The sequence below is a fragment of the Hemicordylus capensis genome, chromosome 1, assembly GCF_027244095.1.
Source record: "Hemicordylus capensis ecotype Gifberg chromosome 1, rHemCap1.1.pri, whole genome shotgun sequence".
NCBI classification, from domain to species: domain Eukaryota; kingdom Metazoa; phylum Chordata; class Lepidosauria; order Squamata; family Cordylidae; genus Hemicordylus; species Hemicordylus capensis.
Window position 1 is genome coordinate 263,984,582 of NC_069657.1, and position 19,576 is coordinate 264,004,157.

Consider the following 19,576-nt stretch of genomic DNA (forward strand, 5'->3'; position numbering starts at 1 on the left):
CGCTTGGTGCCTGTCTCCGTTTCTGCCTCAGCCGTTCTGGGCATGCGCTCCGCGCATGCCCAGAATGGCCGAGGGAGGCACGTACACACGCCTTGGTGTCCACGGATGGACACCAAGGCTTTACTAGAGAGGATTACCAGCACTTTGTATTTCACCTTGAAATACTGGTAATCAATGCAGTGTTCTTAAGACAGGAGTAATATGGTCTCTTCTGGTTCTAGAGGCCAGTCTAGCTGCCAGATCTTGCACTAATCAGAGTTTCCAGACTAGATACAAAGGCAGCCCTACATAGAGCACACTGCAGTAGTCTAACTTGTTACAAATTTATGGCTCTACAATGGCTGTTGTTGATATCTACCTTGTGTTTCTCTTTAGGCTGTGCACACTTTGGGGGCATGGAGCCATCAGAGAGAGAGAGAGAGAGAGATAGAGAGAGTAACCACTTTGAGAACATTTTTGTTGAAACATGGTATAGAAGTATTATTAATAATCATGCCTTTTCCAGGAGAAGCAGCCATTTCACTACAAACACCCTCCTGAACATGGAAGTAAACCAGAGCTCACTGTGTATGCACACTACACCTCTGCCCCTTTATTGATAGAGCAAGGCCACAAGAGTAGGGCTGCTATGCCTTTAAAAAAATATTTATTTAACAAAAAAGGGACAAAGAATACAATCAAACAGATCACAAAAACAATAATGTAGCAGCTCCATCCTTTTATTTTATCTAACATTCCAAGGTGAAATAAAGGCCAGTTTTGAACAAACCCCTGCTTTAAAACATATTCCTCAAGTAAGCAAACTGTGACAATTTTAATAATATTAAGCTGTCCCATATTTTCCTTGACAATTTACAGATAAATGTTTTTGATGTTTCATAATTATCGGCTTAGCTGCTACGTTAGATTCAATGGGAAAAAAACCCTGCATTTCTTTAGTCACCCAACCCTTTGTTCAACTGCAAAGTAAAATTGTTTCAACTATCACAGATATATATTTTGCTTACATTGTTCCAACATTTCTGGATCACTGTACATTTAAGAACATATGTGTATTTGTACCATTAGATAGTGAGCATTTAAAACACCTATCTGAATTAATCCTGTAAATGTTCTTAATTATTGCTCTAGCCAGAACAGCAGAACATTGTTCTGACTTAATTTCCATTAGCCTAACACTGCATAGTAGGTCCCATATGCCATGCAGGGCCAGTATCCTTACACTAAATACATATATTTGCATGTGTACATTAATGCAACACATTAATAAACTATCTATTATGAAACTTCGTTCTAAATAGAACTAATGAAACCTACTCTCTGCTTCTTTTGACACTTATCAGTTGAGTGGCTGCTCCTTGTTTCAAGATAGTGGGTCATAATAAAATACTCCTATTGGGCATACTGCAATTGCTCTTCTCATGTGTTGTGAATTTGGTTTGTATCTGACTGTACACACATGAGTTATGTGTACCTGAGTGTTGCTTACAATCTGAGTGGCTGCTGCCTTGGTTCAAGATGGCAGGTCAGAATAAAAATGCCCCCATCAAGACTCCCTAGGGCTTCCTCTCATGTACTGTAAATTTGGTTTGTATCGGACTGTAAACACAAAAGTTATGGGAGTGGGGACATGGACATACACACAGACATTGTGTTCTCATAAGCCTTCTTCACTTCGTAACGTTGGCTAACAAGTTACCACCTTGAGAAAATATTAGGCTTAAAAACAGATGCCATAATATAACTGATTAGTCAAGGGGAGGGGAGATCTGTAATTTTGTCGTCATATACCAGTTATAAAACAGAATATTCTTATGCCCTTTAAAATGATACATGCAGAACTGAGCAAATGAGTCAGCCCCTTCATTCTAAAAAAAAGTGAGAAGTGTCCCTTCAAACGAGGAATAGGACACCCTTTGCAAGCCTCCACCCCCTTTAAAATAAGCGTATAACCCCTTGGGTGGCCCATGCAGCCTTGATTTCCCTTTTGCCAATTTAACATGGATGGAGCAATTTTTCTTGAAGTGCCTCACCCAGCTCTCTGGAATGGAGTAGGGTTGGAGGTAGCAATATATCCCACTTGCCCTATATTCACTGAACTCCAAGACATCCTGCCCTTTCTTCATGTCTCCCCCATGGCAAATACTTCTCCTTCCATACATGTTATATATGTTAAGGTCAAATAACCGTAACAATATAAGCATTGGGGGGAAAACTATTGGTTTTGTCTTATTGTCTTACCCTTTTACCTTTAACCATGCCCATTATCATCACCCTCCCCCCCACCCGCACCATCTTTGGCCATGCCTCTTCTTTAAAGAAACTGATATGAAATAATACAAGTTACTCTGATCATATACAGGACACCTTTCACTCACCAGTAAACATTTGCAACTAATCCCCACACGCTTAGAATTAAGGTACGGCGCTTCCTTATTGTGTATGTGGCAGAGCAATCATACAGGCTGGAGCCCTTACATCCCTTTCTTTGTAGGAATTTCCCACTGCCCATACTCCCTTACTAGCTTTCCAAGAACACAGTCCAAAGATGTTTTTGAAACTCTGTAACCTTATAGCGAACAGGGGCACTTGGGGATACAGATGCTAAAGCTTGTTATGCACACCTGAACAGTTCCTGCTCAGTTTTTCCACTGATTAGTTATGTTTCTCCAGCCCTTTCAACCAGGACCTTAGAGCAATTTCTGCCGCCCTCTTGTCCGTTTATCCTCACAACCACCATGTGAGATAGGTTGAGAGAAAGGGGCCTAGTCCAAGGTCACCTCGGGAGCTTCATGGCAGAGTGCAGATCTGGTTTTCACAGCCCCAGTCCCAACGCTCAGACATACCACATTGGCTCTCCTAACAAGAGCTCCCCACTCCTCCCCTCCCACCACCTTAAGGACTCCTAATGAAGCCAGCATTAAAAGGAAGAGTCTCCAAGCTAAAAAGTTACACTTCTTGTCAACAAGTAACCCCACAACAGCCCCTGAGCAGCCTGTGGTCGTGTTTCCCTTCTGAGGGTATGGTTCGTAATAGAACTTGTGAGCGAACAGCATGAGGTACCCACATGTGGGAGGTATGATGAGAAATGCAGATGCCCATGATGTGCTTTGCCTGTTTGTAATTATAAGTACGTAAGGGAATGGTCAGGCTCTCTCACATCACTACTACTACATGACACATGTTCTGCTTTTTTTACACTCAGGGTTTCTGGTTTATAAAGTTTACCTTGGCCACCTGACCAAATCGGAGCAGAGTCCTCTCCCACACAGATATTAGATAAAGTTTCTATTTTGGACCAATTATGATCCTTTTTGATAGTAAGATCTATTAAGAAACTCCTCCAATGAGCATTCCGATCATGGACCTACAGTAGAGGAGAGGGGGAGAAATAAATTATCCAAGGTTTAATTAAAGCAAACACATGAAATGAACATTCACTATCATTAAGGTTGTCAAAAGCCTTAAAAAAAGAAGAAGAAATGAGCACCAGTTTATTGCTTGATGCATGGGCGGACACTATCTGCTCTTAAAAGCAAACTTTTCAGGATTCAGAGATCCTGATCCTAGAGTTCTGTGTTTAGCTAGAGTGGACAAGGTATATCGTGCAAATCTCAAAGATTTGTCTCACCGATTATGAACAATCCTTTCAATCACACAGACTAGGCATCCTGTCACACCAACAGAAGGGCTCCGGTGCAATCCCAGTGGCCTATGGAAGACTATACTGCAAGCCCTCTCTTTCCCAGAACTGCATAAGGCTCATGCATGGCGCAGTGGGGTTGCACAGGAGAGAAGTCAACAGTGCAATGTTCATTCTCTTTGCTTTTGCACCAGTGCCACCAGTCTTCTCGTTAATACATAGCAGCCGTGCCACATGACTGTTGGTGACAGGGGAAGGGGAAATGGACAGCAAGCCACTTGGATGCTCTAAGTGGTGTGTGTGTCCTTGTGACCTTGACTCTCCTATCAGGCCATCTCTCACTCACATTATGGCTGAAGATGCAGCTGGGTAGCCCAACAATAACTGGGGCACTTGGAGAGGATACCTAGGAGCACTCGTCAACAGCAGGCGGCTTGAGGACAAGAGTGGTCGAGGGGTGGAGGTGAAGAGGTAGCCTAGTGAGCACAAGGGCATAAAGAGGCCCAGGGAGGTGAGAGAGCTATCCAGCCTTGCAACCAAAGAGGTATAGTTTGGGCAGGGCCTGAGGAGGAAAGAGGTTAGTCTTATAGGCAGAGGTGGTCTGCTGCCTGCGAAGCTTGAGCCAGTGGCTTCACTTGAAGATGTCTGGCAGGCAGGCAGCCCTCCTCCTAGAGCCTGAGCAGGGGCTCAGTAGATGAGAGGAGGAAAGGGAGTTTTGTGAAATGACAGAACTCAGTCTAAATCGCAGAAGGGAGCTCTGAAGGAACAGGACCATTGGACAATATGCTGGGTCCTGATGGAAGGTGGATTGCTCCCCATTTCCAGATGACGTGGTTCCCCTCTGGGCCCCAGGAACAGTATCTGGCCCTGTATTTGATTTTAAAAATAATCATACTTTGCTTGTCTGTCTTGTTTGTGACTATGGACTTCTCTGGGTTTTTCAATGCAGAACTGGCCCTTCTCTGGGAACAGACAGCAGTCTATTTAAAAATCCTCAAAACTCAGGGGATTGAGAAGAAGTTTTGACACACAAAAGAGATGAAGAGGCTTGTTTGCTTTTTCATACTTATTAAAATATATAACAGAAACCATGAGAACATACCAGCACATGCCTCCTCAAGGTGGACATATCTGTGAAGGTTCTCTCGCAAGCCCTGCATTTATATGGTTTTTCTCCAGTGTGAATACGCTGGTGGCGCCTGAGGGCTCCTTGCTGAGTAAATGTCTTTCCACACTGCTCACAGAAATAAGGAGGTGTCTCTAATACAAAAACAAAAACCCACCGACTCACAAATGTTGGAGAGTACATCCAGAACCTCCAACTTCTGAAGCTCTATAATTAGCACTGCAAACATAGGGTTTTTTATTTAATATTTTTATAATGAAGATGAACAATTTAAACAGGTTATGCTTACTGTATATATTTAATATGCATACTTGATTTATTTTCATGCTTCTGAGATATTTATTTGTATAAATGTATTAGTTTTGTTTCTTTTCATCATGGAAATAAACCATCCCCTTTTACAACTTAACATATCTAAGAATAAATTACTAAAACCTGAACTGCTTTTACACCGGTGTGCTGAGTTTACTTCTAATCCACCCTGGGAAATGTAGTTTTGTGAGAGTCCTCAGAAGGCCATGCCACTTAAGCCAGTTTAAGCCTCTAGCATACATGTGGCTGAATTCTCAGATTCTTTGTTAACAGGGACTACACAAGTCAATGAAAGTGTGGGCAGTTATTTATGTTCCATGCGATGACCCCATGATATCCACTTCCAAGACAAAATACATAAAGAAGTAACTAAGTATGTTCCCCACAGTAAGTTTCTAGAGTCTACATTATGTGGGATTCTGCAGCCGTAGGAGCAGCACAGCACCACCAGGGTGAGGTAAACAGGGTGGGAAGGATGCAGGATACATCAGCAGCTCCAACCCTAGGAAAAGGAGATGGAGCCAAAGAGATGGGAAGATTGGACAGAATAGAGGTGGGAGTGGAGGCATCAGGAACCACAGCAGCCAGGAACAATTCCCTCCCAGTTCCAGCCTCAGCTGCAGTCGAAGCAGCACACTAAACAGTCCTAGCATCTGACTGGATGCACAGCAGCACCCATGGCAACCGGGAGAGCTTCATTACTCAGCCAGCCATCCTGTCTTTATTCCACATGGCTTGAAGGCACAGCTTGTTAAGGTAGGGCATTTCTATTTCCTCGTGTAAGGACCACACTATACGTTATGCAAGTGTTCTTCATTGCAAGGCCCAGGCGCCAGTGGTGGCTCCCATTGGCCCTAAGTGACCCTCTCTGACTGTTTATTAGGCCTGTGAAAAGCTTCAGCTGAAGCCAAATATTCTGCATAGTTGAGATCATACACACTGCACCATAGTGGTGGGGCTCCTTTAAAGGAAACAGAGCCATCTCAAGCCCCGGTACCATCTTGGAAGGTGTGCATCGATTACTGGGAAGTATAGTTCTTCCTAGTGCTTTCCCCCCAGAGAGATCTGTGGGGAAAACTCTGGAAAGACTATACTTCTTAGTGCTCCATGCACACTTTCTAAGATGATGCTGGGGCTTGACAGAGCTCCATTTCCCTTAAACGACACCACCACTGGGAAAGCGTAGCACTCACAGAGGTCAGCCCAGTGGGAAACGGCTCTCACACTGAGTTGTTTTGGGGTGTGTGTTTTTTGGCCAAAGTGACTGCTGCTTGAAAATAGTGAAGATCACTGTGTTGTAACAGACTTTTCTTTCAAAAATGCAGCCATCGAGGGGATCCAGGTCAAGACAGGGGTGGTGGGTGGGCAGCAGTGCTCTAATTTTTCTCATCTATGTGCGGAATGTGTTTTGTTCTGGGCAGCAGTATCAAGGCAGTGTGCGCGCACATGCATTCTGAATGAGGCATTCCTGATTCAACCTGAGCAGGATCTGAAATTAACTGAGTGGACATCAAAAAAACTTGTGAGTGTGAGCACACCTTAGAGAGAACACTGGAGGGGGTGGGGTGGGGGCTTTACCCCGTCACTGTCCTAATCCCTGATCCTCCCTGTGGCTGCTACTCGACAAGGTAAAAGCTCCTGCTGACACCAAGATTTTGGTGAAAGAGGGGCATGGGCTTGGAAACTAAGGTTAGTCAAAATTTGTGGAATCTTAGAAATAAGGTTCAACATTCAGGCTGGAGCACACTTGCATGTGTATCTATGCATTATACTTGTATAGGTCTTATGCATATAAGTGAAAATTATTTTGAGTGTATTTAACTAATGCAAACTTCTCAGTAGCCATTTTTGTTTCATATTTAAATATGCACACTAGCTATATTGCTTCTTTATTTTAAGAAAAGATTGGATATGAGCTTAAAATTAATGCAGAGCATCTGCACGCTAGTACTTGATTGTTCCCTTCACCCCCTGCCACAGCCCCCTTTACCTCAGAGGTCTCTCCACCCTCACCTGAGTTGCACTCCTGCTGCTCCTCCTCCATCCCATTGCTTCCATCTCCCTCACCCCTCTTGGTCGCAGCTGCAGCATTGTGGTGCCTATTGGCCAAGCTGCAGCCCCTTATCCCCAGAGACCTCCCCATTCTCACCCGAGTCCCACTCCTACCCCTTCCCACAGGAGCAGCAGCAGTGGTTGACCAGGCCCTTCCTCACTGTCACCACCACCACGGCCTCTCGGTCCCTTCAGGCTGCTGACAGGCCCGGGCCCGTCCCTTTCCTGCTTGTCTCCCTCCACCAATGGCCTCAGTAGACCCAAACAGCAGCAGTGGTTGACTGGGCTATTCCTTGCTGCTGCCACTGCCACCATGGCCACTCATTCCCCTCTGGCTGCTTATAGGCTCAAGCCCATCCCTTGCCCTTCCTTCTTTCTCCCCCTCCCCGCTTCTCTCTCTTCCACTCGCTCTTCCCATCTTTCTTCCCCTCCCTTCTTTTTTCTTTAACAGATCTTGTTCATCTTGATTCCTCATCTAATTCACACAACAGCAGCCTCCTTTTCCTGAAGGGGCTCTTTCCTCTCTCACGACCCCTCTCTTCACAGACCCCTGCCTACTATCCATATATATATATCAGTTGCATTCCAACTGACCTTAACCAACACAGGCTCCCCCTCCCTATCTGCATATGGAATCCCCACTGCCCAATCACCACGGTGTTTCTGCTTGTGAACTCTCGTGAGAGCTGCCACACATGGGATTAGCCACAGGTATGCCTTCGAGAATTATAGATAGATAGATTTCCCCTTATAGCAGGGCTAGGCAAACTTGAAAGCAGGGGGCGGGGGCGCAGCACCAGAAAGCCAGAAAAACATGGAGGGAAGGAAAGCCCATAAGATGCTGAATAAGTTGATGATAACTTTATTCTATAAGGCCTGAGGCATTTCAAGTGTATGCTCTTCTTCAGAGGCAAATATGTTCTTATTGTCTTACTGGAAATTATATCCTGCACCATCCAGTGCCCATCCAGGCACTGCAAGACCTAGATTTGCTTAGCTAAGCAAAGTGGTTGGGTCATATACCCTCAACATCATGCCCTAGATCTTTATTCGGCTAACACACTGCTTTGCCTGGACCCAACTGCCCATGCCCCCCATCCCACTCTCTGCCAAAATGGAAGGTAAAAGTATTTATTACCTGCATGGACATTACTGTGTTGGGCTAATGAGGCTCTCAGTCCAAATGTTTTCCCACACACATCACACTTATATGGTTTAGCTCCCATGTGGCAGCGTTTGTGGCATTTTAAGTATTCATTGGTAGCAAAATGTTTCTCACACACATCACATTTAAAGAGACGCTCTCCTGTAAAGGAAACAAATGAACAATGTTTCATGACCCATCACAGATTGCCTCTCAAAATCTAGGGTTTTTCTCCATTCTTGGGCTTCAAAATAAATAATGGTCAGCATAACAGGCATCAATGTGCATTGCCCTTGGAATGGATTTAAACACCTACCTGTATGTGTCCTCTTGTGACCGTTAAGTTTGCCTTTATCTGCAAAACACGCCCCACAGTCCTCACAAATATATGGCTTCTCGCCTGTATGGGACCTGCATTCAGAGGCATATGAGAATACTGAGAAAGCATGTGGCCACCAACAATTTACACCGTTTCCTACTAAGTGAATGTCATCAGCTGGTTTTCTAAGACTATGTTCCCCGGGCAAGAGACAGGCCTAGTTCATACCTTGTTCAAATCTAGGTTTAATTTAGATTGCAAGCATTAGTGCAATTGTGTGAACCCATGCCACAGTGGTTTATGGCCAGTGATTAATTTAAGATTCCTGCCTTGGCATGAGTTTACACAATCACATTAATGTCAGTAACCTATATTAAATCTAGATTCAAATGATTGTGTGAACCAGGCCATTGAGTTTGCAGGAATGCAAAGATTCACATTTACGTTCCTGCCTTAGCCTGAGGATTTGGATTAGAATAAATTATCTTCAGGCTCTTTCAGACTATGATTCTGTGGAGGAAGAATTCATTAAAGCAGAGTGCAAGAAACACACAAGCCCAAACAAGTAGTTCTCCATACACACACAAAAAACCATTTCCGTTTCTGTATTCTTGTGAAGTGGAACTATTTATTTTATTATTTATTATTTTATTTAAAATATTTCTATATACCATCCAAAACTTGTATCTCTGGGCGGTTTACAATTAAAATCATTTAAAACATTAAATCAATTAATTAAAATCATTTAAAAGATTAAAAATATTTAAAATCCAATATTAAAATTATTTAAAACTATAAACCTAATTAAAGCCTAATAAATGTGTCTTCAGTGCCTTTTTAACTGCTTTGGAAACTTCTACTGAAAAGCGGTATATAAGTAATAGTAGTAGTTGTTTAACTGCTCTTGGCAACAGCCAACAGTGGCAACAGAGAACCAGGAGAAGTGCTGCCCCAATATAGGTAATATTCGTAGTAGGTATGCAAGTGTTCTGAACACTTTGAAACTTCCAGAAACACCCAACCTATCTTTCCCCAGGGTTCCACATACACACCCCATCCCAACTCAAAGTATTCTGGGGCAAAATGAAATATGAACTTTTTTCTCATCAGACCTAGCTTACCTCACTACTTTTAGTACATGACAAGTATCATCCTCTATAATAAAGAGCTAAAGTGTGATCCCGTGTCCCTGCCCGTGTCTTTCTTGGCTGTTCTGGGCATGCGCGGAGCGCATGCCCAGAACGTCCGAGAAAGATACGGCCGCAGGCACCAGGCAGCCATGTTGGCTCCCAAAGCGAAAGGAGGAGAAGCGGGGACTGGGGAGGGCGGAGGCGGCAGCACTGGGACCGGCCCTGCCGCTGAAGCGGCCGTATGGAGCCTGGCGGCCATGAGGGAGAAGGGAGGAGGAGAAACGGGGACCGGGGAGGGCGGAGGCGGCAGCGGCGGGACCGTTGGACGGACGGGGTGAGGAGGCGGTGGGGGAAACAGGAAAGCTTCGCTTTGGCCTAAAGCGTTCTCAAGTGGGCTGCATTCAAGAAAGTATTGGGCGGGGCGGGAGGGGATGAACATATATATCTATGTACTTTGCAAACCACCCTGAAGACCCGACAAGCCAGGATTTGGGAACAGCGTCTAGGCGGGTGGCGTGGGAAGCACCAGCTGCTCTTCTCGAGCAACAACATTCGCCCCTCCCTTATTGGCCCCGTTCCTTTACTGTTTTACCCACAAGTCCCGCCCGCTTTCTTGAGCCCTCCCCATCTTGGGCCGGCTGCCTAGCCTGTCTTCTTCCGCGTTCGCTTTTTCGCTAGGGTAGAGCCTTGGTGGCCGCCGTACTGAAGCCGGGGCTGGGTGGGGCCACTGTAGACCCGGGCCGCCGCACGGGCGGGGCCGTGGCAATGGGGAATCTGTTCGGGCGAAAGGGGCGGAGCCAAGTCACCGAGCAGGACAAGGCTGTGCTGGTGAGAGCCACGGGTGGGCCGGTAAGAAGAAAATTAAAAAATGCAGGGGGGGGCAAGGGCAGGGGGAGGGGCAAGAGGGAGGGGGACAGGGAGGAGGGAAAGGGCAAGAGGGAGTGGGGCGGGGGGAGGGGGAAGAGAGAGTGGGGGAGGGGTAAGGGCAAGAGGGAGTGGGTCAGGGGGGAGGGCAAGGGCAAGAGGGAGTGGGGCAGGGGGAGGGGCAAGGGCAAGAGGGAGTGGGGCAGGGGGAGGGGCAAGGGCAAGAGGGAGTGGGGCAGGGGGAGGGGCAAGGGCAAGAGGGAGTGGGGCAGGGGGGAGGGGCAAGTGGGACTGGGACAGGAGGGTGAGAGGGAGGGGAGGGTGAGAGAGGGGGGTGGGAGGGGGAGGGAGGGCAAGAGATTGGGGTGGGAGGGAGGGGAAGAGAGGCAAGAGTGTGGGGCCAGAGGTGGTGGTGGGCCCAGCCGGGTGGAGGAGAGGGGAAAAACATAACCCAACTAGCGCCCGTTATTTTAACGGGCTTAAAAATACTAGTGTATAACATAAACTTATACTTTTTGGTATATCTGAACAGAAATGCCTTCTTTTTGAGAAGATAGTGGCTGACATCTAGACTAATCCTGTGCTGATCTGCCAGGGTTTTTTCTATTGCATGAAGAGTGATTTTGGACTGTCCTCCCCTTCCTCAGCAGTTGCCTGTTCCTCCCAAAACGATGTCTCTACGGGTCCCCGGGGGCTAGTTTTAGGAGACCCAGGTGGCTGGAGGGGGGCAGGGGGAGGATAACTGACAATTGCCCCTCCCTTCTTGCACAGTAGAAAACCCTGTTTGACAAGCTGCTGCATGCTAAAATGCCTTGCTTTTTGCCCATTGGCAAACCAGGAGAATTTTATAAACATGAAATGAAATTTGAAATCAAAATAATTGTTTTTGTTATCTGGACAAACTGTAGACATCAGCATCATCACAGAAATAGAAGAAACTCATTTTTTAGAGAAAAGGCTCAGGAAGTGGAGATCTCTATAATGTAATTAAAGAGAAGCAATAGATCTGGGCATTTAACAGTTATAACAACACTGAACTTCTTCAAGAGTACATAATCGTTTTACAAAGATAGACTGCTCTAAGAGTATTGTTTGCTTCTTGAAGTTCATGGAGTGTTATTGTCTCACTAAATTTAGATACTCCTTCCTTCCCTGAAGTCCCTTGTGCAGCAAAATTTCATCAGCAGAACTATGGAGAATTTATGCCGATGTGGAAGAACCACCATCCTTATTTTGTTGAATTTCTTCCCATTTTTAGTGATCGAGTTCAAGGAGAAGAAAGCCAAACAAACTACACTGTACAGCACATGTTTAGAGCCTTGGTTCAATCAAGGTAATCTAAAGCTCAGCCATTTCTCAGCCAAGAGATCCAGGAGTCTGTGCCTCTCCATGTAAGGGCCCTTGAATTCCAGTTTACACCATGAGCAAGATGCAGCTTGGGGATTCTAGAAATTGCACCATGTGAAATCAGCACAAAATGCCTAGCACAGTAGATTTTGAGGGCTAACAGCTCTCCAGCTGGTTGTCATTTAGATTTACAGTTCACTTAAGGCTGAAAGATGAATAAATAATAATAATGAACTTTGTTAGCTGCCCCATAACAAATTGTTCTCTAGGAGGCTCACAACACAACATTAAAACATCCAATAAGATGTGAATGAAGTTGTGCAATTGTTTGCTGCCACCCAGGAAGAACTGGAACCCAGCTACAAGGCCAACCCTATTCATTGTAGCTCAAGGCTCAGTATATGTATCCGTTTAGGCCTGCTGGGCATGATCTTATTCAGATCTTAACTGGCCCTCTCCACCCCCAGCACAGTACCTCCAGCGACTGTTGCTGGTGTCTGTCTTATGTTTCTTTTTAGATTGTGAGCCCTTTGGGGACAGGGATCCATCTTATTTATTTATTATTTCTCTGTGTAAACCGCCCTGAGCCATTTTTGGAAGGGCGGTGTAGAAATCGAATAAATAATAATAATAATAAATAATAATAATTTAGTGAGGGCTAGTGAGAGATCATGGGTGGGGATATTTGAATGCTTTCCCCCTGAAGTTGTCATGGTGCCAAAGTACATTAGCAGTGTCTAACAATTTAAAAATAAAATACTAGAACAAAATAAACCCTAACCCTGTTATGACTCCAATTCTGCTGAGAATTGGTGGCTACACCCCTCAGAAAAGTGCAGTTTCACACAAACAGATGGTTGCACACATTTTTTCCTTCATTTTTGCCATGCGGTTACTCAGTATGCACGGCCAGTATCCACCACATAGGAGTACCCCAAATAGTAGATGATGCCTGCAGAACTTGTTAAGAAGGAGAGGTTTAAAAAAAGACGATGCAGGCTGACCTGGTGTGAATCTTGAGCTGCGATGGCTGAGCAAATCGGGAGCAGCAAATGCCACACTGGTAGGGCTTCTCTCCCGTGTGTGTCCTCATGTGAAAGACAAGCGCTGTTCTAGAACTCAGTATCTTCCCGCAGACAGAACACAGGGGGCGCTTCACTCGTCCTTCGTGTTTCCGCAAGTAGTGCGTCCTCACATCCCTCTTTCGTTTAAAGGTGGCATTACAGAGGGTGCAGGCAAACTGCCGATCTTCTGTATGCACACAGGACCTGTGCTCTTTCCAGCTGTTGTAACTAGCAAAAGACTTGCTGCAAACGTCACACTGATAAACTTTACCAGGCAAGGAGTGATGGATATCTTTGCAGTGATCAACATATTTTTTCCGTGATGTGAACTTCTCAGCACATGTGTTACATGATATAACATAGGCCAATTTCTTAGTGATCTTGTTTTTGTTTACTTCTCTTACTCTGTAGTCTACTTCGGATTCATTTTCTTCTGCATTTTGATCATTTGAATAATTTTCATTGTCATCAGAAGAGAGCACCTCATTATCTTTGCTGCCATCTTCACAATCCCTTTCCTTTTCTCCTTTAATACTGCCTTCTGCTTTTCTCCTCGTAATACCAGTTTCATCACACTGTTCCTGCCTTTCTTCTTTGTTGTCAGGCTCTGCTTCCATAGCAGAACTCCTGGATTCCCTCTCAAGCTCCCTTGTTTTTTCACCCACCATTTCTTTTTTCAAGTCAGTATTTGGTTCTTCATAACATGTATTATTATTCACGTCACTTTCCCTGTCCGTAATATCTGCTCTTTCTGCTGGTGGCACTATCATCCAGTAACCTGACATGAGTTTCCCATCTTGTTTGGATTCATGCATTTTTCTGTTGGGAAAGAGCACCACCACATATAGATCAGTGTGAATAAACTTAGGGCCAAATTCTGATGCCACTACATCTAAAAACACTTAAAAACTACAGAGATCAAGGATCTGATCTTTCAACCAGAGGGAACACTGCTTTCAACTAAGACCTGGGAAGGCTTCTGATGATGATCTAATCCCCCTGAGCTAATAAAGAATAACTTCGCATGGTGGACTCCCATTCTGGCCTCGCTGTTTACCTTTATTGATAAGCATGGGAAAGACTGAGGGTTAGAACTTATTGTTCCCATCTTCAAAAAAAAGTAGGAGGGATGATCCAGCAAATGATACATGACCCATCAGCCTGCTCAACTCAATCAGCAAGCTCTACGCAAAACACCTGTATTGGAAACTAAGAGACTGGCTGGAACTAGAAAGCCTTTTAGCGGAGGAGCAGGCCGGATTCAGGGAGGGACGATCCACCACTGACCAGTGCCTAGTACCCAGCACCTAGCTGAGAAATACTCCCATAACACATTCTCCCTGTATGCTGCCTTCATAGCCCTCAAGTCTGCATTTGACTCCATCTTGTGAGCCAAATTGTGGGAAAAACTGGAAACCTCTTTGTTCAACTGGAGCCTGCTATCTCTCATCCATATCCTTCATGATGACACATCCCTGAAAGTCAGATGCAACCTCCAATGCAGATTTATGCAGATGATGTGGCAGGTCTCATGCTTCAAATACCTGGGGGTGGTTTTCATGCCTCTGGCACCAGGAAAGCCTACGGCAACTATGTTGCCCAAAACACCCAGAGGAGCACTGCTACCGTCATCTTAAAATTCTTCCGGTCAAAAGGAGGCTAATACATGCCAGCAGCCTTCAAACTATCTATCTATATAATTCTCCTGGGTGTGCCTTGGAATGTGCATCCTAACGCCCAGCTGACTGGCTGGGCAATGGACACGCCTGATTGGCTGAGGAGCACCCAGAAGGATTGGTTGCCACGGTAGCAGCCCAGCTGTGGAGGCCAGAGGTGGCGGACTGTGGAGGCAAGTTCCAGGAGGACTTGCTCTGGAGGCAAGTCCCAGGAGGGGGGGCAGAAAGGGGGGGCAGAAGTGGCGGTGGGGGGGAGAGGCAGCTGGGCCCAGAAGCAGAGACTGGGGCAGAAGGGGGGGAGAGGTAACCGCTGCCCCCAAATAACGCACAGATGCTCTGTGTGGGGTCGGCTAGTTTGAAGCTAAGTTGCTGGTGCAACTTCTCTATGGAGCCCAGTTGGGCCCCTTCTCCAACATCGCCCCTCTGGAGCTCGACCAGTCCAAATTCCTAAGAATTCAGGAATTCTTACTCAATTTTTGGCTAAGACTATCCTTCTTCCCAATGGACCTGGCCGCCCCCCGCCCACCACCACCAACGTTGGGGGATAGATACCAATCCACCTGGAAATGAACCCTGCTGGTGAAACTATCACCACTTGGGCTCTTCCCCTCCCACCAACTACTTTCCCTGGGTTATAAGCAGGCCAGGGGACTTCTTAAACAATGCATAAGGGACACAGAGCACCAAACTGACCTAGGCAGGGTCCCAAACCTCCCTATCTCTGAAAGCCTAAAGTACATAGTGGCACCTGATGCCTATCTAACACAGCTAGAGGCCCCTAACTAAGAAGAGCTTCACCTTAGCTCACTGCAGTGCCATCCCTTTGGCTGAGTTAGATGGAAAATAAAAGAAGATCCCCTTCCTGGAACATCTGTGCCCCTGTGACGCCTGACACAGCTCATACCTGCACTGTTGTCCCTGCTACCCAGTTATACAATTTTCATTTTATCATATTTTAATCAAATTTTAATTCTAATCTTAACTACTTTAAAATTTTTCATATATTTCACTTTTATGCTCACAGTCTCTTTCTTAACCTCTATGTATTTACTTTATCATATTTTAATTAATTTTATAACATTCCATAGATTTTAGTTCAGCAATAAGATTTTAGCTTTTACAGTGACTGTCTCACAAGCATAGACTATTTTTAACACTAAAGTTGTAATGTTTTATTTTATGCTGGTCAGAGACCAAAACAAGATTTTAATTTGAAGAAATCACACTATTAGGACTAACTGAAAGACTGGTGTGTGTGTGTGTGTGTGTGTGTGTAAATAAAAAGAAGACACTGCTAAATAATCAAGTTCTATTTGGATAAGCTGAGATGGATTGATACAGTACCAAGCACACCCCAGAAGAGTGGATTGTGCATCTATGAATCCTAGTCCTGACTGTGTATGAACACAGTAGCCAATACCAGCCTCACTGCAGTGAGGGGTGGAACCAAAATGGAAGCCACTGAATAAGCCCTATTCGTATGGAGAGAATATTAGTACTAGCTATTGGAGTGAATCTGCCTCCCAGTGCTCTGAAATGCGTAAATAAAGACTGTACCTCACATGAGTATTGAAGGCAGACCTCTGAGCAAAACTTGCTGGGCAACATTCACACTTATAAGGCTTCTCTCCTGTGTGTGTTCGAATGTGAACTGTCAGGCCACATTTGGAGCTGATCACCTTGTCACAGTAGGGACACCTTTGAGGATTCCGTTTCTTTTCATGCACCCTCCGGATGTGATCATTGATGTCCTTCTGGCGCTTAAACTTTTTGTCACACAGCACACAAGGGAAGCGCCGCTCATTGTTGTGAACAGTGAGCCTGTGCTGTCTTAGATTTTGGCCATTGGAAAAGAGCTGGTCACATATACTGCAACTATATTTAATGACCAAATTTATGCCATGCCCTAGTTCCATGTGTGACTGGTACTGCTTTGCAAAATGGAAGGAAAGATTACACTTCTCACATGCGTATATCTGTGGCAAAACTTTGGATATGCTGCGTGGTGATTTTCTAAGTTTGACTTCACCAAGCACCAAACTATTTTCATCCTCTTTCTGGCCAGGAAGTACCTTACTTATTACAATGTCAGCTTCTTTTGTGTCCACCTGATTTAATAAAGCAGCACTGGTCTTATTTTCTTCCTGGCAGACCATGTCTGTATCGTGAGTGTCATATATGTTCACATTATTATGTCTGGCTGATGTTACCTTCTCATCTATAGAATTAGCAGGAACAAGTTCATGTTTATAATGATGTCCAGAATTATCCTCATCATCATCATAGGTAGCTGACAGTTTGGGATGTTTCTTTCTGTCCCAAAGCTTTCTCTTCATAGGTGTTGCCAAAATTTGGGACAAATCACTCTGCTCCATTTCTTCTATTTGCTCTGCTTGATTCCATGGGGACTTACCACTTTCATGTCTTGTCAAGTGGACACTTAAATCCATGGCTTTCATTTCTTTAAACACATCAAGCAGATCCCTACATTCAAGTCTTTCAGCTACCTCCTCCATCCGGTGCAGTTTGTCCACTTCAATTTCTACTTCTGTTGTGTAGATAAACTTTAGGAAGGAGACAAATTCTTCAGTGTGAACATCTGGGAGAGTCACCTTGCAATTCTTGGCATTCAGCATCTCGTCTTCAAGGAACAGGCTTCTAAAGTAATTGCTGGAAGCTGCTAATACAGCTTTATGAACAAAAAAATTTGCCTGGATTCCTAGCTGGTCTGTATGTATTGTCACATCACAGAAGTGACCAAACTGATAGAGAGAATGTAATGCTCTCAGAAGGTTAGAAGCAGCAACGTTAGATTTCATTAAAATTTTCTTTTTCTCCATCCTATCAGACAGAAGAAAGTACATTAGAGAACTCCCATCAACCAGCATGTTACCTACATTCAAATCAATTGTAATGCAGAAAACCACATATATGCTAATAACTGGGGACTTATATTGTTGAGTTTCCTAAATCTAAAAATAACTTGCTTACAATCAGCAATCCCACAGACAGATGTAGAGCAGGATTTTGACAGATCTGACTTCATTTTCCAGCTTAGTTGGAAGATCAGAAAGTTAATCCCTGGGGCTGCTAGTTTTTATTTTTAAACTTGTGCAAAATTTAGAAGGCACCTAACAACCATGAGAAACATGGAAACAGGAAAAGGCAGACATAAACATAACTAAAATCCACACAGTTAATGGGGTGGGGAAGAGAAATTGAATGATTGAAACTTAACAGAATTCTTTATTTTATCATTTGTGAACTTTTTATGTGAAAGTGTCATGTGAGAACAGCCAGTGTCAACATACTGCTTGGGAGTTAACAGGATCAGAGTTTATCCTTTTACTTAGCTAAAAATGACTAAACTGACAGGCTAAAATAGCATCAGTTGCCCAGTTTATCCATTCAGTAGGATGATACTAAGTCACCTTAAGTGGCACAGCAGGGAAATGCTTGACTAACAAGCAGAAAGTTGCCGGTTCAAATCCCTTTTGGCACTATATCGGGCAGCAGCAATATAGGAAGATGCTGAAAGGCATCATCTCATACTGCATGGGAGAAGGCAATGGTAAACCCCTCCTGTATTCTACCAAAGAAAACCACATCTGTGGGCGCCAGGAGTTGAAATCAACTTGACGGCACACTTAGGATGTTACTGCTTTATCTGGCCAGTACCACTTAGGTAGGAGTTTGTACAATTCAGTGCTGCTCCATGAAAAAACTCTACTCACCTATAAAAAAACCCAGTATGCTAGGGAGAAGGCTAGGCTAGAATCTCACTCTCTGATATGCTAGCTTTCTATATGCAACAAGTACTGGAGGGCATGGAAGCATCCAAACATGCTACGTGTGGTGTGAAGTGATACAACCCTGAAAAAACCCAATTGCAGATTCTGCTGCAGGTATAAACCGACCCAGACCTTCATGATCCGAGCAGGCCGGACCCTGTATAAACTGGATCAATTGCAAGTATTCTTCATTCCTTCCTGGAGAGAGTACCTGGAAAGTATCCTCCCTGCAAGGAAAAGCTAAAAGTGTTTGGAGCTTTTTAATTGGTGGGAGGGAGTAGGGCTAAGAAGAGATATGAGGGAAGTCTATAAAGTAAGTCTTAAATGAGAGGAAAAAAGTTATCCCTATCTCATAACGTTAGAACTAAAACTCAGAGTCACTCAGTGAAATTTATCACACACAGACAAAAACAATCTGCACCTCCACATGACGAAAAGTTACTTTATAGAACTCACTTTGCCATAAGATGCAGTGACGGTCTCTGGCTTAGAAGGCTTTAAAGGGGAAATGAGACCAATGTATGGTGATGTCTACCAACTGCCTCAATGGAGCCTCCCTATGCAGGAGCAGGGTACTTCTGAAAGGCTCTCTGTTCAGAGGCTGAGTACCCCTAAACGCCAATTCCTGGGAGGGGCGAGTGAGTGAGTGCCTCTCTCTCTGTCTCCAGTCTCCTGCCTGGTTGGCCCTTATGGGGTGGGGAGGGGTGGGGTGGACGGGGGAGACAAGGATGCTAGACTAGATGCACCCACCTTGGTTTGATCCGACAGGACTACCCCAAGAGGTTCCCGTGGCTGGCAACGGAGCGAGGAAAGGCGCAGAGGAGCAAGAGAAGAGAGCCGCGCTGCGGAGCGGGGGCGGGAGGGGCAGCGGATCCCGGTCTCGGCACTCGCCGGGCACCGCAGGCTTGCAGGCCTCTCTCTCCCTTCAGGCCAGGTCCTTCTCCGGGCTCACCTGCTCCCGCCCCTCCCCTCCCCTCGCATCTTACCCCCCCCCCCCCGCCACACAAACACGCACACAAACGAAAGGGCTAAAATGATCCGTAGCGGCCGCCGGCTGCAAGCAAGGCAGACTCCTAGGTGGTCTGTGCGATATTCAGAAGCGCAGACA

The 19,576-nt window shown here is 45.1% G+C and overlaps 1 protein-coding gene across 2 annotated transcripts; it reads right to left on the bottom strand.

Moving 5' to 3' along the window:
• Window positions 1–629: 629 nt before the first annotated feature.
• LOC128340096 (GDNF-inducible zinc finger protein 1-like) lies at window positions 630–19,451 on the bottom strand. Of its 2 annotated transcripts, none has more exons than XM_053284856.1 (7): window positions 19,219–19,451; window positions 16,235–17,518; window positions 12,942–13,820; window positions 8,594–8,688; window positions 8,272–8,439; window positions 4,746–4,903; window positions 630–3,367 (listed from the first exon to the last, which is right to left on the bottom strand). In XM_053284856.1, the coding sequence occupies exons 2-7, from the start codon at window positions 17,515–17,517 to the stop codon at window positions 3,125–3,127; spliced, it is 2,826 nt and encodes a 941-aa protein (XP_053140831.1). In that variant the 5' UTR covers window position 17,518; window positions 19,219–19,451; the 3' UTR covers window positions 630–3,124. The 2 variants fall into 2 exon arrangements, with proteins under 2 accessions (XP_053140831.1, XP_053140830.1); XM_053284855.1 differs by lacking the exon at window positions 19,219–19,451 and adding an exon at window positions 18,925–19,151.
• Window positions 19,452–19,576: the final 125 nt, after the last annotated feature.

Coding starts and splice junctions, on each gene's coding strand:
- LOC128340096 (XM_053284855.1), bottom strand. Junction 8,440..8,593: donor TCACAAGAGGACACATACAG/GTAGGTGTTTAA, acceptor TTTCCTTTACAG/GAGAGCGTCTCTTTAAATGT. Junction 4,904..8,271: donor ACACAGTAATGTCCATGCAG/GTAATAAATACT, acceptor TTTTTGTATTAG/AGACACCTCCTTATTTCTGT.